This window comes from Equus quagga, chromosome 12 (genome assembly GCF_021613505.1).
Source record: "Equus quagga isolate Etosha38 chromosome 12, UCLA_HA_Equagga_1.0, whole genome shotgun sequence".
NCBI lineage: Eukaryota > Metazoa > Chordata > Mammalia > Perissodactyla > Equidae > Equus > Equus quagga.
This window is the reverse complement of record NC_060278.1, coordinates 80,930,769-80,956,448: the sequence shown is the minus strand read 5'-3', so window position 1 is coordinate 80,956,448 and position 25,680 is coordinate 80,930,769. Positions and strand designations below refer to the sequence as shown.

The 25,680-nt window shown below is 36.9% G+C and overlaps 1 protein-coding gene across 1 annotated transcript in view; it reads right to left on the bottom strand.

The window, feature by feature from the left end:
• The window catches only part of RNF24 (ring finger protein 24), a 54,291-nt gene that overhangs the window by 10,741 nt on the left and 17,870 nt on the right, over positions 1 to 25,680 (bottom strand). Inside the window, exons 2-4 of the mRNA XM_046679072.1 lie at positions 24,114 to 24,263; positions 10,225 to 10,267; positions 8,351 to 8,392 (exon numbers count right to left, since the gene is read on the bottom strand). Of these exons, the coding sequence (XP_046535028.1) occupies positions 8,351 to 8,392; positions 10,225 to 10,267; positions 24,114 to 24,256 (228 nt within the window). The 5' untranslated portion in view covers positions 24,257 to 24,263. The remainder of the gene's footprint in view (positions 1 to 8,350; positions 8,393 to 10,224; positions 10,268 to 24,113; positions 24,264 to 25,680) is intronic.

Below are 25,680 nucleotides of genomic sequence, written 5' to 3'. Positions count from 1 at the left end.
GTCTCTTGCCCAAAGCCTGAACTCCTCCTTGCTTGCTTCCCTGTCCATTTCTAGAGATCCTGTTTCAACCATCACGTTTCTTGCCCACACTGCTGACATGGCCTTCCTGGCACCTGTTTCTTAACCTATAACATGTAATTCAGTCTTCTTAGGTTGTGTAACAAGGACAAGTGGCTCTTGGTGCCCCGTGGCCAGTTCTGTGGATGTTGGTCTTCCAACACCCTTCTCCAGGGAGCTCTCAGGGCCTTGTGTATACAGCAGATGGGATCTTCACAGGAGGAGGAGAATGGATAACTGTCTTGTCAGATTCAGCATTACTGCCAAGACAGCAGGAGAGTAGGGAGGAAGGCAGGACAGGCGGCTGGCCTTGGCTCAGACACCTACTAGCTGTGTGACCTCTGCTATCATGATGCCTCTTAAGCTCTGTTCTTTCATCTGTAAAATGAGAACACTACCTGCCCTGCCTCCCTCACAGGACTGTCATCAGCTCAGGCTGGGGGGCACGGCTGAGGAGGCAGTAAGGCAATCAGTCTACCAGTACCAGTTGCTTTTATTCATGTTTAAATGTTGTGATGGGAACACAATTTTCAAGCCCGGTTTTGTTTTCTGCAAGTAGGCTGAGAACAAGCTGGGAGTAAAGATGAGAAACTAGCAGTTCCAGCCTTGGGGAGATCTTTTGGGCCTCAGCTTCTATAAAGGGGAATGATGTTTCCACCTCTTAGACTGTGTGAACGGGCCCTCTGGCCTTGTAACACCCAGCTTCTCTCCCAGCATAGCCTTCTCCTGAGACAGGGTCAGGGCTGCTGGCTCTGCCCTCTGGAGATTCAGTGTTGATCCTACCAAAAGGCAAGAAGTTGGACAAATCTCTCATTTTTATTTGTTTAGTTTTCCAGGCAAAATTAGATTTATAGCCTTTTGAAAATGGAGTTACCATTAATGGTTATAGTGTGCTATTATGTTCTTCTTAAATTCTAAAATCATAGTCACCTGAAAAAAAAAAGGCAAATTCTGACATTTTAATTGCTAAAGGCAACCAAAAGCCAAGGGCAATCACGAAGAGAAAAGTCTCAGCTCTGACTTCTTAGAAGTTCCCTGAAGGGTCAAACTAATTTCACAACTTTACAGATCAGATTTTGCAAATAAGCTTTACTTTCCAGTATTTCAACAACAGATTATTTCTCCAGTGTGACTTCCCCTCCCTTTTTAAAAATGGAGATAAAATTCACATACCATAATATTCACCTCTTTAAATTATACGATTCAGCAGTTTTTAGTATATTCAAAGAGTTGTGCAACCATCGCCACTATCTAATTCCAGAACATTTTCATCACCTGCTCTCAAAAGCTCACACCCATAAGCAGTCACTCCCCATCCCACCTTCTCCCCAGTCCCTGGCAACCACTAATCAACTTTCTGTCTTGATGGATTTCTTTCTTCTGGTCATTTCCAGAATAGAATGGAATCATGAAATGGCATCATACAATACGTGGTCTTTTCTGTCTGTCTTCTTTTACATAGAATGATGCCTTCAAGGTTTATCCATGTTGTAACACAAATCAAAACTTCCTTCATTTTTATGGCTAAATAGTATGCCATTACTTGGATATCCCATATTTGTTTATCCATTCATCTGTTGATGGCCAATTGGGTTGTTTCGACCTTTTGGCTATTGTGAATAATGTTGCTCTAAACACTGGTGTACAAGCATCTGTTTGAATTTTCAATTGTTTGGGGTATAAACCTAGGAGTAGAATTGCTGGGTCATATGGTAACTATGTTTAACTTTTCGAGGAACTACTAAACTGTATTCCAAAGTGGCTGCTCCACTTCACATTTCCACCGGTGTGTACAAGGGTTCCAATTTCTCCATATCTGATCATTATTATTGTCTGTCTTTTTCGGTTATAGACATCCTAGGTGGTGTAAAGTGGTATCTTCTTGTGGTTTTGATGTGCATTTCTCTAATGACTAATGATGTTGTGCTTATTTGCCACTTGTTTATCTTCTTTGGAGAAATGTCTATTCAAATCCTTTGCCCATTTTTCAGTTGGGTTATTTTTGTTTATATTATTGAGTTGTAAGTGTTCTTTATATATTCTAGACACAAATCCCTTATCAGACAGCCAACTGATTTTGACAAAGGTGCAAAAGCATTTCAATGGAGGAAGGACAGCCTTTCAACAAATGATATTGGAGCAATTGGACATCCATAGGCACCAAAAGCATGATATGACCCCTAAAGCATAAGTGACCAAAGAAAAAAAATTGATAAATCAGGCTTCATCCAATTAAAAAAATTTGTTTTGAAAAAGTCTCTGTTGGGTTGAAATGACTGGGATAAAATATTTGTAGATCTTTTTATTTTGTAGGCATTTTATTACTGAGTTGCGCGAGTTCATATATTCTGGATACTATACTCTTATCGGAGATAAGATTTGCAAATATTTTCTCCCTCAGGGTTGTCTTTTTACTTTCTTGATAATGTTCTTTGAAGCGTGAAAGTTTTTAACTTTGATGAAGTTCACCTTATCTATTTTTTTCTTTGGTTGCTTGTGCTCTAGTTGTCTATCTAAGAAACCACTGTCTAATCAAAAGCCATGAAGATTTATATCTAGGTTTACTTCTAAGAGTTTTGTAATTTTAGTCGTTACATTTAGGTCTTTGATCCATTTTAAAATTAATTTTTGTAAACAGTGTGAAGCAGGGCTCCAACTTCATTCTTTCACATGTGGATATCTAGTTATCCCAGCACCATTTGTTGAACAGACTATTCTTTTCTCATTGACTTGTCTTGGCACCTTTGTTGAAAATCAGTTGACCATAAATGTATAGATTTATTTCTGAACTCTCAATCCTATTCCATTGATCTGTATGTCTATCCATCTGCCAGTATCACACTGTCTTAAATACTGTAGCTTTGTGGCAAGTTCTGAAATTAAGAGGTGTGAAGTCCCCCAACTCTCTTCTTTTTCAACATTGTTTTTGGCTTTTCTGGGTCCCTTGCATTTCCATGTGAATTTTAGGATCTGCTTGTCAATTTCTTTTTTTTTAAAAAAAAAGGCAGCTGAGATTTTGATAGGGATTGTGTTGATTCTGTAAATATTTTGGGGAATACTTCCATTTTAACAATAGTAAGTCTTTCAAACCAAGAACATGGGATGTCTTTTCATTTATCTAGGTCTTTAATATCTTTCAATGATGTTTTGTAGTTTTCAGGATACAAGTTTCAGCTTCTTTTGTCAAATTTATTCCTAGGTATCTTATTCTTTTTGATGCTATTGTAAATGGAATTGTTTTCTTAATTTCATTTTTGGATTGTTCATTGCCAGTGCATAGAAATACAGCTGATTTTTGTATATTGATCTTGCATCCTGGAAATTTGTTGAACTCATATATTAGCTCTCATGATTTTTGGTGGATTCTTTAGGGTTTTCTGTATTTACAAAATCACGTCATCTGCAAATATAGTTTTACTTTTTCCTTTCTAATCTGGATGCCTTTTATTACTTTTTCTTGTCTAACTGCTCTGGCTAGACCCTCAAGTACAATATTGAATAAAGTGATAAGAGTAGGCATCCTTGTCTTGTTCCTGATCTTAGGGGGAAGAGCTTTTAGTCTTTCACCATTAAGTATGATGTTAGCTGTGGGTTTTTCATAGATGCCCAAATTGTCAAGTTGAGGAAGTTCCCTTCTATTCCTAGTTTGCTGAGTGTTTTTATCATAAAAGAATGTTGAATTTTGTCAAATGCTTTTTCTCCAACTGTTGAGGTGGTCATGTGTCCCCCCTTTATTCTCTCAATAGGGTGTATTACATTGACTGATTTTCCTTTGTTGAACCAATCTTGCATTCCTGGGATAAATTCCATTAGCATATGGTATATAATCTTTTTTATAAACTGCTGGATTTGGTTTGCTTGTATTTTCTTGAGGATTTTTATACCTATATTCATAAGGGATATTGGTTTGGAGTTTTCTTTTTTTGTGACGTCTTTGCTCTAGATATTAGGGTAATACCAGCCTCATAGAGTGAGATACGAAGTGTTCCCCATCACTCTTCATTTTTTGAAGTCAAAGAATGGATCCTGTGATAACGTCAGCCTTGTCAGAAGCTGGGTTAGGAACATATATTTACTGACTAGTCAGTCTATAGATATTTGAGTTTGTTTTACACATTAAAAGTTGGAAAGGTCCTTAATTGATGGCATCTGCAGAGAGTAGCAGGAAGCTGGGTCAAGTTGCTCCAAAGTAATTTTTTGTAGCTTGGGGAACAGAAGCTTCAAGTCTTTGGGAGTAGTAGGGGCATCACAATATGATGGCTCTAGACTCAAACAGATAGGGTGACATTCTTTTCCCACACTCAGAAGCTGGATGATGTGTCCATTCTACTCAATTTTCTTAAACTCAATTTCCACAAATGCAAAATAAAGAATTATACTTACCTTCTCTAAATTTTTTGAAGTTTAGTTCCCCTGCTCCTAAGACAATTATATGAAGAAACAGACATCTTGGTAATATTGACACCTTGTATACATGATTCCATATACTTTACACTGAGATTATACCCATAAATAAAACAAATTCAAGGGAAAAAAATGACTTTACAGTGACTACAAATGTACACTGGAAAGAGGCCTAATTTTCTAGTATTCACAGAGTGCATGACCTCTAAAATGTCCAAGAAGTAAGGATTTGATAAATTTACCTCAAATGCAAACTAGGGAATAGAGAACCATGTAGGGAAGACGTCACACAAGAAAAATGACCCACAGCTCAGGTGATTTACTTAAAATGGTTTTCTTTTAAATAGATAATCATTCTATGATGGTGGTAGTGGGCACTCATTATTATGCTTTTCCTTGAATGGTTATGAGGATATCACATCATCTCCAAAGGCAAAAGATACCCTTTGAGAGCTATGAGAACAACCTAAGGATGCGTGTGCTACTCAGGGAAGATCCAACTTTTTTAATAGCTTTTTTTTTAAAAAAAAGATTGGCACCTGAGCTAGCATCTGTTGCCAATCTTTTTTTTTTTTCCTTCTTCTCCCAAAAGCCCCCCAGTACATAATTGTATATTCTAGTTGTAGATCCTTCTGGTTGTGCTGTGTGGGATGCCGCCTTAGCATGGCTTGATGAGCGGTGCCTTGTCTGTGCCCAGGATCCAAACCGGCAAAACCCAGGGCCACTGAAGCGGAGCACATGAACTTAACCACTTAGCCACAGGGCCGGCCCAAGATCCAACTTTTTTGTTCCAAAGAAGTACAGTGGGCCATGAATACATGGCCCTCATGTGTTCATGTGCTCGGCCCATTACTGTACTGCCTCACTGACTTGGGACCTTCTCTCCCATGGGACCAGTATTCCTTGAGGGAAGGGAGGGACTATACTCTGCCCACTCAATCTCTAGGGTCCTATATATTGTCAGCTTCCTACATAGGATTTGTTTTTAACTATTTTAACAATTTAAAACTGGGACAAACCTCAATTGGGCTCCAAAAATTTGCATACTAATTTAAAAATAGAATTCAGGGGGGCCAGCCCCATAGCTGAGTGGTTAAGTTCGCACGTTCCACTTCAGTGGCCTGGGGTTTCACTGGTTCGGATCCTGGGCGCAGACATGGCACCACTCATCAAGCCATGCTGAGATGGTGTCCCGCATGCCACAACTAGAAGGACCTAGAACTACTGTGTACAACTATGTACTGAGGAGCTTTGGGGAGAAGAAGAAGGAAAAAAAAAGATTGGCAACAGATGTTAGCTCAGGTGCCAATCTTAAAACAAAAAAAATAAAATAAAAATAAAATCCAGGAATGTGATTTATAAGAAGACTGATCAATAATCCTAGCAAGACTGAGTGGGTTTAAATCTCCTCCTACGTAAGTAAGGGATGTGGCAAAACTGCACCACCAGAGCTACCTCCTCACTGGAGCAAAGGGAAGGGGATGAACCTGTGGGGAGGTGAGGAGAAGGAAAAGATGTCCTTAACTCCACTTTACACAGGGGGCAACTCTGATGGGGTTACCTTTCTGCAGTCTCTTCCTGTGGAAAGTAGGGCAGAACAGGGCCACAGCATGTCTGCCACATGAGTCCTTATCCACTCCCTGCCTCACCCAGGAAAACTGACCGTAAGATGGCTCTTCCTGGTCCTTGTGCAGCTAGGATCCCAGATGCTCTTGAGATATAGAGGGGAGCCGGTTCTCCTTTCCTTTCTGTACATACAGTCAATACCGCCCGAGGAAAGAGGGAATGGACCCAAACTTGTTCGAATTCAAAAGGTATGTGAATGGCTGTACCACTGTACTGTGGATGTGGGCTCAGGGTTCTGCAAGGCTATGCATGCTCTGACTGGCCCATATGGCCACGGCAGGTGGATGAAGCCTTCTCTGGTGGGGTGGCAGGATAGAAAGAGTGCAATGTAGGAAAAAAATTTCAGGAAATAATGGCTGAAAATGTCCCAAGCTTGGTGAAAGACAAACCTACATATTTATGAAGCTTAGGAAATCTCAAGCATGATAAATCAAAAGAAATGCACACCATATCATAATCAAACTGCTGAAAACTAAAGACAAAGAAAAAAGTCTTAAAAGCAGCCAGAGAAAAATGATGCATTACTGATAGGGGATTGATCAATGATTCAAATGACTGTGAATATCTCATCAGAAACCATGGAGGCCAGAAGGAGATGGCACGTTTTTAAAGTGCTGAAAGAAAAGAACTGTCAACCCAGAGTTATGAAGTGAAATAAAGACATTCTTGGATAAAGGCAAAGTAACAGAATTTATAGACAGTAGATTTGCTCTGAAAGAGTAACTAAAAGAAATTCATCAGAAAGAAGGAAACTTGGAATAGTGGGAATGAAGAGCAACAGAAATGGTAAATATCTGGATAAATATAACAGACTATTCTTCCTCTCTTAAATTCTTTAAAATATACTTGATAGTTAAAAGTAAAAAATATAACATCGTCTGACGGGATTTTCCATGTATACAGGTGTAATATGACAGCTATTGCATAAAAGGGGAAAAGGTATAGGGATCTACATGGCAGTAGGGTTTCTACATTCCAAGTGAAGTGCTAAAAAATTCATTCTGAGTATTTATTTTGTAATCCTTAAGGAACCACTAAAAAATTCTACAAAAGATAAAGTCAAAATCACAACAGATAAAATGGAGTAAGAAAAATGTTCAAATAACCCAAAAGAAGGCAGGAAAAGGGAACTAGAAGAAAGAAAAAGAGAGGGAAAAGCAGAAGACAACAAAATGGTAGACCTAATTCCAAACATATCAATAATTGCATTGAATGTAAATGGTCTAAACACATTAGTTAAAAGACAGATTGGCAGAGTAGATTTAAAAAAATGACCCAGCTATGTACTGTCTATAAGAATACTCATTTCAAATATAATTATATAGATAGACTGAAAATAAAAATATGGAAAAGACATACCATGCAAACATTAATCAAAAGAAAGCTAGAGTGGCTATATTAATATCAAAGATTTCAAAGCAAAGAAAATTACCAGGGAAGAGGAGGGATATTACATCTTGATAAAAGGATCAAGAAGACTGGCAATGTAGCTTCACCACAGTTAGACTATATAAAACACAGATATTACAATGTGCAATTTCCAGCTTTTCCTGGCTTTAAACACCAATTCAGAAACTCAGACAGGGAAGATGAGAAAGGGCCCTAAAGTTAAAAATAAAAATTCTGAATATTTGTAGTCAGAGGCAACACAAGGAATAAAATGAAAAAAATTCTTACAGACTTAAGGTGTCTGAAGGTGCCCAGCAAGATATACACACTTTTGTATTTAAGTTACAAAGCATAATAGCATAGTGAACACTTGTGCCACTTGTGAACCAATCATGCAAACTCGTCACTAGACAATCCTGAGGATTCGTCTCTCTCCTTCTATGTTCTTCCCTATTCCATTCCTTTGCCTCGCCTCCCCAAACTCCCACCCTCATGAAGTAATCACTGTCTTTTTTGTGCAGGTGGTAAGAAGGGGCTGCTGGGAACATTTTCAAGAGTGAAATTAATGCAAATTCATCTTGAGTAGAAAAACTGTATCTATCTCCTATACATATAGCATGGACAGCAAGCAGCATCTCTGCTATGAAATCTTACATTGGTGCCATCTCTTAAAAATATGACTTACGTTACTCTCTTAAAGTCTTCATACAACTGATTTTTATGTGACCTCACTCTCAAATATTCTATTATGCTGATCGAAATGAGCCTAATTTCTTTCGCCTTCTGAAAATAAAGATGTTTAAGCATACCACAGCATACTACTTCTATTAGAAAATAGCTCAAGAAAATATTAAAATATTTATAGGCTACTTACCTCATGTAAATTCAGTTCTTTTACTTTCTCTTTTAATATAACCTGTAAGACAAAAAAGTATGTTCTTATACCCATTTAAATCTGTAGTTTAAAATATTTCTCACTATACTCACAAATATTTTTCTTTTGTATATATAGCTCATTTCCCCCATATGCAATATTGGAGAGAACCTCTTTCACAGTTTGAGACAGAACCTTTTAGCAACATTCCTTTAACTTGAGCAATGATACAATACTCTCCTGGAAAGCAATTTTAAAATCTGTTTGAGAATAGATTAACTTTTGGGAAAAGACATTAACACATGCCCATCTGGACTAAGGGCTAATATGGGGGAAAATAAATGAGGCCGATTGTCTCATGATTCAGTAAAACACAGCACTGGCTGATGGGACTGACTTATTACTAATTCATAAAAGATTAAAAAGTAAGATCAATCTTAATTCTGGAAGTTTTGCCTATTATTATAAATCACTATCCTCAGAAACTTTAGCTCTACCCAGAATTATGTGAATGGGCTTAAAATTCATCCAGGTGCTATCCCTAATTTGACTTTGTGGTGACTGAATATCAGTTAAAAGGAATGCCAAGTGATAAAAGGGCAGATTACTATTTAAAAAGAAAATTTCTGAGAGTAAAGTTAATTTATTAGAATTATATTTCATCTTAAAGTGAAAACACAGGCAAGTGAAATTTGGGGAAAATCTCTCAATTTTGAGTATCTTACATTTCTGAACCAAACATGGTTTTGAGGGCAAATCTCATTTTCAGAAATCACAACCAGAAGCAACCATCCACCTAGGCAGGGATATACTAAATTTCCAATTCAGTATACTTTAAAGACCATTTTTACTGTCCTGTGGCTTTATCAGTTCTATCAGTCAATTTCAACTTTTAAATGACCACCAAGGCCAATTTTACTTCCTAGTTAGCTTACATACAAATATCTTGTAGGTAGTCAAGATTATGATAGAATTGAGACAAACTAAAACATTCAAGTTGTGTGTGAATCCCACGTGAGACCTCTGGGGAAGAGCGTGGGGTTACCTAGGGACATCAGTGTGGACATCTAAGAAACTCACCAATGAGTTCAGATTTCAAAGAGACATGGACAAAAAGATATGGAATCCTAAAATGGTGACATGATTCTGTAACATCAGGTCAGTAAGGTTAAAGACCCAAATAAGCTGAAGTTAGCCCCCAAAAAACCTAATGACAACAAAAATAATTTTATGCTTAGGGCCAAAAAGAAAATTAAGGAACACCTAGGCCCATTGTTTGGTGTCAGTGGTAAAATGTTAATGGATGGCACATGGAAGAACAAAATAAATTTTACTTGATCTTCAAGAAAAGCTAAGTTTATTATCTTAAAGAACAAATCAGTAAAGGGATAGGACAAAGGGTTAGGGGTTAATAGCGATGATCCAAGTATCTGGACTTCTAGTGATGTGACATGAACTAACATTTAAAGTACAATGGGGAAGAAATGAGGTCACTCTAACATAGCTGGTCATCTCTGACGTGTCTTCTAAAGCAGAAGGAGGAAAAAAATTCACTTAATGGAATTTCTGAACTCTAATTAGGATAACAGTAAATTTAAGGATTATAAGCTATACGATTTTCTTTTGCAAAATGTTGGCTAAAGTTCTGTTAAATTATATTATTATATTATCTGAACTTTCTATAATTTCAAAAATACTTAGGAAAGAAAAGGAGAATATTTGAAGTTGATCTATTTTGTACTGTAAACTGGCAAGTAAAATGCTAAAATGAACACAAGTAAATCCAGTCCCAGTTTAAAATGTAAGTGGAAATCTGAGTTCTCATTTTTTCGTTAAAAAACACAATCAAAGCCAATCTTAAGGAAATTTCTCACCTGTTTGTAGGCATAAAATTCTTTGTGTGCTTGATGTCTTAGCCTAAAAGACAGAAATGAGCATTGAGATACCAATATAACAATTTGAAAAAAATTTAAAAACTAATTTTTCGTATTAATTTATATAATTTATGGTTTAAAATCAATCTCTATCCTGGAATAACCCAAATGATATATCTGTTATGTTATGAGAAAGTGACTAGTGAACCATAAAATGTCAGCCAAATTAAGTTCAAGCGAAATCTCATTAAAACAAAATCTCAATACAACAAATATTTCAATGAAGGCTCAATTCTCTTTATAGTGATAGTCCATTTATTTCAATATTTAATACATCACATTTTTTATTAAAAAATTTAAGTAACATAGATCTAATGTTAAGACTACAGCTAAATATTAAACATATATATACACACACACCCCTCAGTGTAACTATCACCCAGATCATGATGTAGAATGCCTCCAGCACCTCTGAAATGACTCCTCCTAATCAATATCCACCCCTAGAGGTACCCAATTATCCTGATTTCTATCATTGCAGATTAACTATTCCTTGTATTGCTTGAACGTCACATAAATGGATCATTTGGTATATACTCTTTTGTGTTGGCTTCTTCCAGTCAGCAATGACTTGTGAAACTCATTCATGTTGTTGCAATATTTCTGTCTTTTTTGACTGACAGAGTGTTCCACTGTATGAATATTAAACAATTTACCCATCTCCTGTTGATGAATATTTAGATTACGTCCAGTTTTTGGGCTATTATGAATAAAGCTGCTATACAAATTCTTCTACATATCTTTTAGTGGACATATAGACTCATTTCTGTTGAGTATACACCTAGGAGTAGAATTGTTGGTCCAAAGTCCTTGTACCAATTTCTACTCCTATAGGTAATGCATGAGAGTTCTAGTTGTTACACATCTTTGCCACTGCTTGGTAGGGTCAGCGTAAAAAATTTTAGTCAATCTGGTAGGTGTTCAGTGTTATCTCATTTCAGTTTTAATTTCATTTCCCAAATGGAGCTTAAGAACCCTTTCTTATGCTTATTGCCCATTTCAATATCTTCTTTTATGAAATGCCTGTTCAAGACTTTTCCCATTTAAAAAAAATGAGTTGTCTACCTTTTTCTTATTGATGCGTAGGAATTCTTCATGTATTTTAGATGCAAGTCAGCTGTTAGGTCTATGTACTGCAATTATCTTTTCCTACTCTATGGCCTGCCTTTTCATTTGCTTAATGGTATCTTTTGATGAACAGAAGCTTTTAATTTAAGTCCAATTTATCAACTCTTTCCAATAAGGGTAGTTCCTTTTGTGTCTAGTTAAACAAATCTTTGCCTACCCCTAGATCATGAAGATATTCTCTTCTGTGTATTGTGAAAACTATTTGTTATTTTACCTATCACATTTGGGTCTATGATCCATCTGAAATTAGTCTTTATGTATGATGTCATGTAGGGGTCAAGATTCTTTCTATCCACATGCAGATTTTCATTTGACTCATTTATGAAAAGACCCTCATTTTCCACACCTTGCAGTGGCACATCTGTCTTAAGTCAGACCTAATATGTGGGTCTGTTTCTAGAGTTCCTATTCTGTTCCACTGGTCTATCTGCCTATTCTTGTGTACTGAGTTGAATGGTATCCCCTCAAAATTTCATGTCCAACTGGAACCTCAGAATGTAACCTTATTTGGAAATAGAATCTTTGCAGATTATTAATTAGTTAGAATGAGGTCATATTGGGATTAGAGTAGATCCTAAATCCAATATGACTGGTGTCCTTAGAAGAGAGGACACACAGAGACACAGGGAAGAAGGCCAGGTGAAGACAGAGACAGAGACAGAAACTGAAGCGATGCAGCTACAAGCCAAAGAATATCAAGGATTGCTGGTAACCACCAGCAACTAGAAGAGGCAAGGAAGGATCTTTCCCTAGAGCCTTCAGAGGAGCACAGCCCTGCCGACACCTTGATTTTTGGACTTCTGGCCTCCAGAACTGTGAGATTAACTTTCTGTTGTTTTAAGTCACCCACTTTGTGTTTCTTTGTTATAGCAGCCCTGGGAAACTAATGTACAGTGTCAATATCATGCTAGTTTTTTAAAGAAAACCTTTATTTTGTAATTTCAGACTTACAGAAGAGGTGCAAAAAATAGCAGAGGTCACATATACCTTTCTCCCAGGTTTTCCATTGTTCACATCTTACACAGCCATAGTACAATAATCAAAACCAGGAAAATAACACTGATATGATATTGATATTAATATTGATATATAATAACTAAACAGACTTTATTTGAATTTAACCAGTTTTTTCACTAATAACCTTTTCTCGTTCTACGGTACAATCCAAAATCCCACCTTGCATCTCATAAGGTCTCCTTAGCTGTCTCCAATATGTGACAGTTCCTTTTTTTTCCCCTTGTCTTTCAAGATTTTGACACATTAACCATGATACTTGGTTATGGCAGTGTCTACTGGGTCTCTCCACTGTAAAGTTACAATTTTCCGCTTTGTAACTGATCAATATCGTGGGGGAGATATGCTGAAATTACGCAAATATTCTATTTTTCCTCAAGCTTTTGCCCACTGATTTTAGCACCCATTTTGCTTGCAACAATTATGTTAGTGTTTGCCTGGTGGTGGTTCTGTAGTCTCCTAATCCCTTGTCCATTTATTAATTGGAATTCTTCCGTAAGGAAGAGATGTCCCTTCTCCCTCATTTATTTATATCAGTATGGACTCATGGATATTTGCTTTAGTCTATGGGTTACAACATGATCATTATGTATTTTCTTGCTCAAATTGATTTAGGCTTGACCTTTAGGAGTTCTACCAGGTTGACTCCTGTGTCCTTTCAACCTGCCCTCATCCTTTTCCATGCATTTCCTTGCTTACTGGGACCAAAAGATGTTCCAGGCTCATCTTGCATTTTCATGCCCTAGCTGTACAATTAACCACTTCTTCCAAAGAATCTTAGTCCCCTTTATTGGAGAACAGTATTTAAGAAACCAAGATCTGGCTGCTAGGTGAATAGCACTCTGTTTTAAGTACTGGAGCTTTGTAAAAGTCTTGGGGTCTGGTAATGTAAGTCCTCAAGCTTTCTTCTTCTTTTTTTTTGGGGGGGGGGGGGAAGATTAGCCCTTAGTTAACATCTCCTGCCAACCCTCCTCTTTTTGCTGAGGAAGACTGGCCCTGCAGTAACATCAGTGCCCATCTTCCTCTACTTTATATGTGGGACGCCTGCCACAGCATGGCTTGCCAAGCAGTGCCATGTCTGCACATGGGATCCAAACCGGCGAACCCCAGGCAGCCAAAGTGGAACGTGCAAGCTTAACCGCTATGCCACCAGGCTGACCCCTCAAGCTTTATTCTTTACTACTGTCTTGGCTATTCTTGGTCCTCTGCATTTCCATATAAATTTCATAAGCTTGTCAATTTTGACAAATAAATCTGTTGGGATTTTGACTGAGAGTGTATGGAATTTTAGGTCAACTGGGAAAGAATTGACATCTTTGCAAGATTGAGTTTCCAACCTATGAACATAATATATTCCTCTATTTATTAGATCTTCCTTAATTTCTCTCTACACATTTGTAGGTAGGACACTTATAAATCTTTGATTAGATTTATTCCTAGGTATTTGGTAATTTTTGATATACTATAAATGGTGTTTACATTTTTTTCTTCTTCTAATCCTTTGTTGCTACTACATAGGAAAAAAAGAATTTTTATATACTGATCCTGTATCTAGTGACTTGCTAAGTTCACTTATTAACTCTGTATAGTTTATCTGTAGAACCTTTTGGGTTTTTTAATATACACAATCATTCTGTCAGCAAATAATGACAGTTTAAACTCTGCCTTTATAATCTTTACATATTTTCTTTATTCTTTATATCACCTCTTTTCTTTCATTCCTTTTTTTTCCCTGCACTTGCTAGGACCTCTGGTACAATGTTAAATAAAAGTGGTGACAGTGAATGTCCCTACCTATATATCACTATTAAGTATGATGTTTTCTCTTTTTTTGGGGGGGGGGGGGTGAGGAAGATTGTCCCTGAGCTAACATCTATGCCAATCTTCCTCTATATTCTATGTGGGATGCGGCTTGATGAGCAGTGTGTAGGTCTGCACCTGGGATCTGAACTGGCAAATCTCAGGCCACAGAAGTGCAGCGTGCAAACTTAACCACTACGCCACCAGGCAAGGCCCTCTCTAGATTTTTTGTAGATACTCTTGATTCAAATAAACAAAGTTCCCTTGTATTCTAGGTTTTTGATTTTTAAAAAATCATGAATAGATATTTTTATCAAACAATTGTTCCCATCAGGTTTTTTTCCTTTTTATTGTTATAATGTCGTATGGATTGATTTTCAAATGTTAAAACAACCTTCATTCCTGGAATAAACCCCACTTGGTTGTTATTTACTACCCTTTTTGCACATTCCTGAATTTGTTTTATTAATACTTTGTTCATATGAGAGATTAGTTTATAATTTCCCTTCTTGTAATGTCCCTGTCAGGCTTTGGAATCAAAATTATGCTGGCCTCATTATATGAATTGAAAAGTATTTCTTCTACTTCTACTCTCTGGAAGAGTCATATAAGAGTGGTATTTTTTCCTTAAATGCTTGGAGGAATTCCCTGGTGAAGTTACCAGGTTTGCAATTTCTTTGTAGGAATGCTTTAATAACACATTCAATTTCCTATTAGATATATAATTATTATTTTCTATTTCTTCTCGGGTCAGTTTTTAATGAAATTTTTATTATTCCTTTATTTGTATTCACATAACATCCAATTAACCATCTTAAAGTGTATAACAGTGATATTTAGTTGTGCAATGTTATGCAACCACCAATTCTCTCTAGTTTCAAAATTTTTTCATCACCCTCCAAAAAACATCTGGTAATCATTAAGTAGTCACTCTCCATTCACCTCCCTTCCCCCATCCCCTGGTAACCTCTAATCTGCTGTCTCTATGGATTTTCCTCTTATGGATATATTATATAAAAGAAATCATACAACATGTGACCTTTTCTGTCTGGCTTTTCATTTAGTCTAATATATTTTCGAGGCTCGTCCTAATTGTAGCATGTGTCAGTACTTCACACTCCCTTTTATGGCTGAATAATATTACATTGTATGTATATGCCACAATTTGTTCATCCATTCATCTGTTGATGGACATTTGGGTTGTTTACACCTTTGGCTATTATGAATTAGGCTGCTATAAAACATTCCTGTACAAATTTCAATGTGGATATATCTCTTCGTTTTGGGTATATACCTAGTAGTGCAATTTTTGGGTCATATGGTAATTCTATCTTTAACTTTTTAAGGAGCCACTGAACTCTTTTCCATGGCAGCTGCACCATTTTACATTCCCACCAGCAATGTGGGTTCTTATTTCTCTACATCCTTGGCAAGACTTGAAAATTTTCACATCTTTGATTACAGCATCCTAGTAGGTATGAAGTATATCTCATTGTGATTTTAATTTGCATTTCCTTAATAACCAATGATGCTGAACATCTTTTCATGTGCTTGTTGGCCATTTGTATATCTTCTTTGGAGAAATGGCTATTAAGTCCTTTGCCTATTTTTACATTCAGCTTTTTTTTTTTGAGGAAGATTAGCTCTGAGCTAACTACTGCCAATCCTCCTCTTTATGTTGAGGAAGACTGGCCCTGAGCTAACATTCATGCCCATCTTCCTCTACTTTATACATGGGATGCCTATCACAGCATGGCTTTGGCCAAATGGTGCCATGTCTGCACCCAGGATCCAAACTGGCGAACCCCAGGCTGCCAAGAAGCAGAACGTGCAAACTTAACTGCTGTGCCACTGGGCTGGCCCCTTAGAAGTCTTTTTATTGTTGAGTTGTAAGAGTTTTTAAAAATATTATTCTGGATATTAAATGCTTATCGGATATATGATTTGCAAATATTTCTCATTCTGAAGGTTGGCTTTTCACTTTCTTGATAATGTTCTTTGATGTATAAATGTTTTTAATTTTTATAAGTCCAATTTTCTTTTTCTGTTGCTTGTGCTTTTGGCATCAAATCTAAGAACCCATGCCAACTTGAAGTCATGAAGATTTATTCCTGTTTTCTTCCAAGAGTTTTATGATTTTAGCTCTTATGTTTAGGCCATTGATCTTTTTTTCTTGTTCTTGTTGTTTTTGATGAGGAAGATTGGCCCTGAGCTAACATCTGTGCCAATCTTCCTCTATTTTTTCTATGTGGGATGCTGCCACAGCATGGCTTGATGAGCAGTGCATAGGTCTGTGCCCAGGATCTGAACCTCTGAACCCTGGGCTGCTGAGGTAGAGTACGTGAACTTAACAGCTTTACCATCAGGCTGGCCTGTCATTGATCTATTTTTGAGTTAATTTTTATAAAGGATGTGAGGTAGGGGTTCAACTTCATTCTTTTGCATCTGTTATTCAGTTGTCTCACCATCTGTTACAGAGACATCCTTTCCCCATTGAATGGTCTTGGCACTCTTGTTGAAAATCAATTAGCCATAGATGTTTGGGTTCACTTCTGGACTCTCAATTCTATTTCCTTGGTTTATATTCTATTCTTATGTCATTATCACAATGTTTTGATTACCGTAGCTTTGTAGGAAGTTTTGAAATTGGGAAGTGTTGTGTCTTCCTGTTTTTTCTTTTTCAATATTATTTTGGCTATTCAGGACCCCTTGTAGTTCCAAATGAATTGAAGACTAGTTTTTCCATTTCTGCATAAAAGGCTACTGGAATTTTGATAGGGATTACATTGAATCTGCAGATTGCTTTGAGGAGTACTGCCATCTTAATAATATTAAGTCTTCCATCCATGAACATAGGATGCCTTTCCATTTAATTTCTTTCAGCAAAAATTTGTAGTTTTTGGTATATAAGCCTTTCACCTTCTTGGTTAAATTTATTCCTAAGAATTTTATTCTTTTGGATGCTATTGAAAATGGAATTGTTTCTCTTATTTCCTTTTCAGATTGTTGCTTGCTGGAGTATAGAATTACAACTAATTTTTGTGGGTTGATTTTTCACCCTGAAAGTTTGCTCAATTTGTTTATTAGTTCTAGGAGATTTTTTTTGTGGATTCTATGGGATTGTCTATTCAGTCATGTGTCACTTAACAATGGAGACACATTCTAAGAAATGCACTGTTAGGCCATTTCGTCATTATGTGAACATCACAGAGTGTACATACACAAACCTAGACAGTACAGCCTACTACAAACCGAGGTTATATGCTACTAATTTTATGGGACCACTGTTGTATATGTGGTCTGTCATTGACTGAAATGTCATTATGCATTACATGACTGTATATAGAATCATGTCATCTTCAAAAAGGAGACAGTTTTACTTGTCTTTCCAGTTGGATTCTTTCTATTTCCTTTTCTTGCCTAATTGCTCTGGCTAGAACTTCTAGTACAATGTTAAATAGCAGTGGTGAAAACAGGCATCTTTGTCCATTGTTCCTGATCTTAGGGGGAAAGCTTTCAGTCTTTTACTGTTGAGTATGTTAATTGTGGTTTTTCATAAATGCCATTTCATATATCAATTTTGATGCACTATGCTTCTTCTAGGAAAATGTATAATTCAAGTAAAATTTCAAATGTATTGGCATAAAGTTGCTCATAACATCCTTTGTGATCTTTTAATGTTTGTAGGATTTGTAGTCATGTCCCCTTTTTCATTTTGATATTAGTAGTTTATGTCTTCTCTCCTCTTTTTCTTGATCAGCCTTTCTAGAGATTCATCAATTTTGTTAATCTTTCCAAAGAATCAGCTTCTGGTTTCAATGATTTTATCATACATTTGTTTTGTATTTCATTGATTGCTGTGCTTAGCTTTTTGGTTTTCTTCTTTCTACTCTTTTGGGTTTAATTGGTTTGTGTTTTTTTGAGCTCCATGAAAAGAAAACTTCTATCATTGGTTTTCAAGTCTTTCTTGTCTAATACATGATTTTAAAACTATAAGTTTTTCCTAATTAGGTCAAATTTATTAATCATGTAGTTCAAATCATCTATATCCTGGTTTTTTTTCTTGTTTGCTTGTTGTACCAAGAGAAGTGTACAGTTGTGCAAAGGAATAAAATGAACTCCACTAGAGTTCATTAAAATGAGGCTTGATTTGTAAATTTGTCTATTTGACTCTTTCAATTGGATCTGCATATTTTCCCAGAGCGTCGTTACTTCCAGCCACAGCATGGGTCAAGTTGTGCTCACTTTTTTCTTCAATCTGTGGGTCAAATATTCATCCCTTCTAGGAAGTCCTAGTTTAATTAACTTCACTTTACTTCTTATTCCTTTACTCTAAGTCTCACTAATTACCTAATATTTTAGATTGCACTATTTTATTTTGCATTTGCTATGCATTTAACACAAATATCTTTTTGTTATTCCTTCCAAGAAACATACTAGTAATACAGATTGTGACTTACTTGGTGAAAGAAGCTAAGAATGGGGAATAATATTTTTTATTTCCTTTTTCTTAAGTAGCTTGTTATCCAATATTTAAAAGAAAAGTAAAGTAGGCAGTATCTTTATTAAAAAAATCTCAGCTTCAAAATAAAAAAAAAATTTTAGATAGCCTCAATATACAAATCTGCCTTTTGAGAGTGATTACGAAATTCTTAAATGATTATTTTGGAATGAAGCCTGATAAATGCAATTTATTATTATTTTTCAAGTGGTTAAGAGCACATGCTCTGGGGCCAGATACAACTGGGTTGAGTCCCAGCTCTAACCAACTTTTACCTGTGTGCTTGTAGGAAAATTATTTAACATCTGTAAAATAAAGACAATAAAACTACCTAGTTTAACTGCAGTGCACAGCACAGGATCTGACACAGTAAAAGCCTAATAAATATTTATTCCTAAAAAAGTATCTAAGAGGACACAATTAACAATGCTGAACACTGCTGGAGAAAATGATAAAACCATCCAGCTTATGGCCACTACAAATAAGTAGTCTCCATTCTCAGCTAGACTCTCCACGTTGCTCTCTAATTCTATCTATTCATACTCAGTATCCTAAGCTTCCATGTAGTACTCACTTCAAACCCTGCCACTCTCTTAAAGCTTTCTCCTACCACTTCCTTCCCTAACATTTTCACCTACTTTATGGAGAAAGAAAGGTTGTCAGGTATGCAGCTCTCTTGCTCCTAGCCACATATACCTACATGTGTATTGTTCTCTACAGTTACTGTCACCTCTGTCTTAAGAAGATATTCTCGGGGCTGGCCCTGTGGCTGAGTGGTTAAGTTTGCACACTCTGCTTCGGCGGCCCAGGGTTTCACCAGTTTGAATCCCGGGTGCGGACATGGCACTGCTCATCAGGCCATGCTGAGGTGGCGTCCCACATGTCACAACTGGAAGAACCCACAACTAAAAATATACAACTATGTACTGGGGGCTTTGGGGAGAAAAAGGAAAAAGAAAAAAATCTAAAAAAAAAAAGAAGGTATTCTCCTGCTTAGGATTAATACTGCTCTAACTTTTAGAGGTGTCTCTTCTTACCACCATGACTCATTCTTTCTCATAAATCCATTAGTTCATTCTCCTTAATGTTATATTTATAAATATGCCTAAATCTCTATCTTGAAAAAAAACCAAACACCAAAATACTTCCTTGATTCCACAACAACTGCCCACCCATCCCAATCTTTTCTCAGCCACGATTCTTCAAAGAGGAGGTTATATTCCTTGTTTTCGTTTCACCTACTGGTTAGGCTTTGCCCCCTTATAGCCTGCCTTTCATCACCCCTGCACCCACACTACTGAAACTTTTCTAAGATTGTAGATGCAAACCTAACTGTCAAACATAACAGGAACTTTTCAACTCTTCTCTTTCTGGACCTCCCTGGAAGCAGCTGACAAAACTGACTCAATCCATTGAAACCCTACTTGTGGGGCACCTCTCTCATGATTTACCTCCTATCTCCTGCTATCCCTTCCTAGTCTTTTTTTGGGGGGGAAGACTGGCCCTGAGCTAACATCTGTTGCCAATCTTCCTCTTTTTGCTTGAGGAAAATTGTCCCTGAGCCAACATCTGTAACAATCCACCTCTATTTTTTGTATGTGGGATGCTGCCACAGCATGGCTTGATGAGCGGTGTGTAGGTCCCTGCCTGGGATCCGAACACATGAACCCTGGGCTGCTGAAGTGGAGTGTGCAAACTTAACCACTATGCCACCAGGCCAGCACCTCCTTCCTGGTCTTTTTTATGGGTTCCTCTTAAATATCAATGTTTCCCTAGGAATCTTCTGGGACCTATTTTATTTCATGATACATATTCTATCTAGGGGTGCTAGTGTTCTCTCTAGGGGACACTCCTGGCTTCATCCTCCACCTATTATTACATGATCTCCTATTTCCAGATCAGACTTCTCATAAGCTTTAGACCTGTATATCCAACTGTGTACTAAACATCTTGACTGTTACTCAAAGAACTCCATCCTCCCATATCTGAAACAGAATTTATCATCCTTTCACCCCAAACACACCCATCCATTTTCTATTTCTGTGAAGGGACTGCTATCCACCCAAGGTGCCTGAACCAGAAGTCCAGGAAAGACTCTAAGCTAATCCTTTTCTTTTCCTTAATGTCCAGTCACCAAATTCTGTTCATTTTCACCTCCCAAATATTTATCACAACTATACCTATCACCCTCTCTAGCTCTATTGTTATTATCTTGGTTCTAAACTTCATTTACAAATTTTCCTTTTTAGTTTTTAATTTTATCAAAATTATATATGCACTATATTTAAAAGTCATACATAGTTCTACAGGGTTAGTAACAAGAAAAATCAGCAGTCCTCTGCCCTCTTCTCCACAGATAACCATTTTTTCCCCTTTAGCTCACTATTTTGATATTTACTTCCATGTCTCTATCTTTGCTGTGTTGCTACTTCTTGATTTTTCAGCTTTATGCGCATCTAGTGACTTCCTACTAGGGACATCATTCTTTCATTTACCCAAGACACATTTACTGAGTGCCAATATTGTGCCAGGCGCTGTTCTGGGTATTTGAGATACAACAAACAGAATAAACAAATATCTATCTGGAGAGAGAGATGAATAACAAACACCAATTAGAATAGTATACGATTCGTTATGAAATAGGATCACTCCTCTCAAGGTAAGATGTCCTTCTTTTGTTCTCCAGCAGTGATCTATCCATAGCTCTATCACAGGCAATAGACTCTATACTACAATGTTGTGTAAGAATGTGGTTGGTGGTGGGTGTTTTGTTTAGACCTAAGTTATGTCCCTCCCATGTTTCTGATGAGTCTGGCTGTGACTGGAAGGAACTCTGCCTGAGAACAGAGGAGCTCCCAAGGAAAGTGCTGAAGAGCTTAAGTTATGTTCAAAAATGGGCTTGGGCAACTTTAGAGGAGCTGGATCCATGAATCTCCAGATTAACTGTAAATGACCTATTAAATCCAAACTTAACATGTGAAAGGTTAAAAGTAACAAACTAGGATCATCAGAAAGGGAGAACTAACTCCTTCAGTCGTGATTAAATTTTCAAAATGGTACCAATGACTTGTAAATGAAGTTGAGAAATGTTTGAACATGACTGACTTCTCTGATTAAACAAGATAATTTCATTTTAGTGTAGCAGATCCCCACTTACTTGTTCTGTTAGCTTAATAATAAAAAAGGATCCCGAAAGGATAAAATGAAATACAAGGATAATGCATGAAAACAACTGCTATCATTTTTTTCTTTATGTCTTTACTTATTTCTTATTAAAAGGAATACAATGAGGTAAATGGTGTTTCACAACTTATTCCTCAAAAAATTTACCCAGAATCACAACTGGTATATTAGTGTTTTTCTGAAAACAAAAAAGTTAAAGGCTTAATTAATTCTTTGACACAGTAATAAAAACTGTACTATGAGTTATACATTTCAGAATATTTTATATATGGTAACTCTTCCTTAATGAACCTTTCCTTTTTTTTTCTCTAAGATTGGCACCTGAGCTAACAACTGTTGCCAATCTTTTTTTTTTCTGCTTTTTCTCCCCAGATCCCTGGTACATAGTTGTGTATCTTAGTTGTGGGTTCTTCTAGGTGTGGCATGTGGGATGCCACCTCAACATGGCCTAACGAGCAGTGCCATGTCTGCACCCAGGATCCGAACCAGCAAAACCCCGGGCCACTGAAGCAGAGCACAGGAACTTAACCACTAGGCCACGGGGCTGGTCCCAAACTTTTCTTTTTTTTATATTTTGTTACTGTTAGTATTATTTTTGTCTTTTAAAAAATAATTTGCTTTCAAATATTAAATTCACAAATTTCTGAATTAAGTCATTATTTGTAGAGGAATTACTAAAAAATTTAGTAGGTCTGAAAAAAAGAATATATTTTAATGCTATGAGGTCTTGTCTGTGCCATGGCTAATTCCTAATTTAAAAAAAATGATAAATGTTATGTAAGTATTAAGCAAACTAATACTACAGAAATTTTAAATTAAAAAAAAGGAAATTTCTGGAAAGAGATTTAAAAAAAAAATTTCCTAAATGCTATAATTATATTAGCTAAGTACTTAATTTATTTCTCTGAGCAAAACCTATAAATCATATATCTATAAGATATAAGAAGTGATTACATTTTGTGAGAACTTCAGAAAAGACTCACTTTCTATGAAGAATGAAATTCACTTTTCAGAAAATCAGTAACTACATACTAAATTCATTAGAATTTGACCATCAGTAAGCAAATGCCCCAAAACACTGGTGGCAACAATGAGTTTTTGTTGAAAGATATCTGATGATGGCATTTATCTTAACCATAATCATATATTGTGCAAACACTAAAAACTGTTAGACATACAGCTAAGAAAATTCAATTTTCTCTTCTTTTACTTGATAAAACTCTTTGAACAACACAGTACAAAAATTTTTAGTGTCTCAGTTTTGGCTTTGAAAATTAGGCCCTATTTAAAAACTTAAAGAGAAAAATGCTTTCTTAAACAATTATGAGTCAGTCAACTGTAAATCTTTACTAGCCAAATCCATTACTCCTTCAAGTGAGGTGTTATCCTTCCTCACTTGTCTGTACATGTGCTATAGAGCTTATGGAATATTTAATGTTTTATGCAGATAATCAATCACTTGAATACCTGACCAGTTTGACAACAAATGGGAGTTTAAAATCTTTGTGAAAAACCACAAGAACCTGTTTAAAGGCTTGGATCTTGTCTTGGAAGCTGTTTTCTGGTCCCTAATGACTTTAGCTAACAATGATGCAACACTCTTCTGAAAAGAAATCTTGAAATCTCTTTGAAAGCAGATTAGATCTTGGGGACAGCCAATGACATAGTGTACCTGGACTAGGTACTAATATGTTGGAAAAATAAATGAACACAGGGGCCGGCTCCATGGCCAAGTGGTTAAGTTCGCGTGCTCCACTTTGGCAGCCCAGGGTTTTGCTGGTTTGGATCCTGGGCGCAGACATGGCACCGTTCATCAAGCCACACTGAGGTGGCATCCTACATAGTGCAGCTAGAAGGACCTACAACTATGTACTGGAGGACTAGGGGAAAGGAAGAAGAGAAAAAAAAAAAAGATTGGCAATGGATGTTAGCTCAGCTGTCAATCTTTAAAAGAAAATGCTTTAAAAAATATAAAAATAAATGAAGACAATTTTTTCCTATTGAGTAAAATACCTCATCAGCAGAAAGGATTGAAGACTGTATAAAGGTTACTGATAACTCACAGAGAGTTAAAATGTTTAGCCACCTTAATTTCGGAAAATTTGCTAATTATCATACTTGTAAATTTTTTAACTTAAGGACAGAAAGTTGGTTTATTATTGATTAACATATTCTGAAATAACACAGAATGAAAATTGATTACCTAATCAAGTAGCAACAGAAGAGTAAACTAAGGATGAAGACAAATATAGCAGTGCCAAAAACCACAATATATATGTTGAGAGGAAGATTCTGGAATCCAATATTAGGCATCCTGAAGTTGTAATGTGGGAAATCCGAGCTCATGGATGAACTATGGGGGAAGAAAAGAATGAAAAAAAAAAATTAGGTTTTAAAGACTAAGAATCAAGATAACATTATCTTTGTACATGTACAAAGGCAAAAATTTTCTTAAGGTTTGACCACATTTGAAACAAATATGATAGATAAAGAGTTAGTATTCATACCATTTATTCATTTATCATGCCACAAATATTTATTCTGGCATTATTCCAAAAGCTTGAGATCCTACTACCTAAATAGCTTTACAAGGGCATTCATTCACAAAAAGGTATTTCGCCAGATGCTAGCCCAGCCCTGGGGCAGGCTACCCACGCCACTGCCTCCACCACCCTGACCCAGGCAGAGCAGGAAGAGTGACGTCAGAATCATGACAGAGTGAGCTCTTCCCTTAGACTCTCTCCCCTAAGATACAACAAAAAGGACACTTGTAAACCAAAAGAAGACATTCACATAACATGACAGATGTCTGAGCAAGCCACACAGCCATATGTCTGATGGTGGAGGTGCTGGAAACCATGAGGAGGCAGTGGAAGGAGGTAATGGGATCTCCTCACCCTCCCCAAATGGCAGCAATCTAGGGTGTGAGACTGCACATGGCAGCTGGCACTTGGCTCTGAGAGGAGGTGGGGAAAGGGCAGCCCTCCATGCGAATGCCTTCCTTCTTGTAGTTGCCTCCCAGCCCAAGGTATGTTCCACACTGAGGCAGCTAAGCAATCACAGGGACATCTTCACCAACACGAGCAGCCCTGGAAGGCAGACAGTGAGCACAGAGCAAGAGCACCCTAGGGATCATGTATGTGAAAGAAAGCACATCTCCCCCTTCCTGGTGCACCAGCTCAGCCGGTTGGCCAGAGCAAGGGACCACCTATAGAGTACCTGTGCACCTACATGTGTAAAGCAGCAGGAGCAAGTAGGCAAACATAGATGGGCCCTGTCAGCACAACTTCTAAAGGACAGGCACAGCTGTCAGGGATTGTGGTGGCTCAGAATAGACAGCTCCTGCCCCACCCCCAGTGGCAGTAGGTGGAATCTGCAACCAGATACTACCACTATGCAACCCTACAAATCCATAACATTAAATATTATGAAGAGGTATGTTAACACTCTAGACCAGAAGGAAAATGACAAATACCCAGAAATCAATCCTGAAGTCACAGAAATTTACAATCTAAATGGCAGTGAATTCAAAATAGCTATCATAAAAAAACTCAATGAGTTACAAGAAAACTCAGAAAGACAGTTCAATGAAATCAGGAATAAAATTAATGAACAGAGGGAATTCTTCATAAAAGAGATTGAAACTATAAAGAAAAAGAACAACCCAGAAATGCTGTAGATGAAAAACTATGAAAGAGATGAAAAATCTGGAGTCCTTAAATAATAGAGCTGATATTATGGGGGAGAGAATTATGAATTTAGAGGACAGA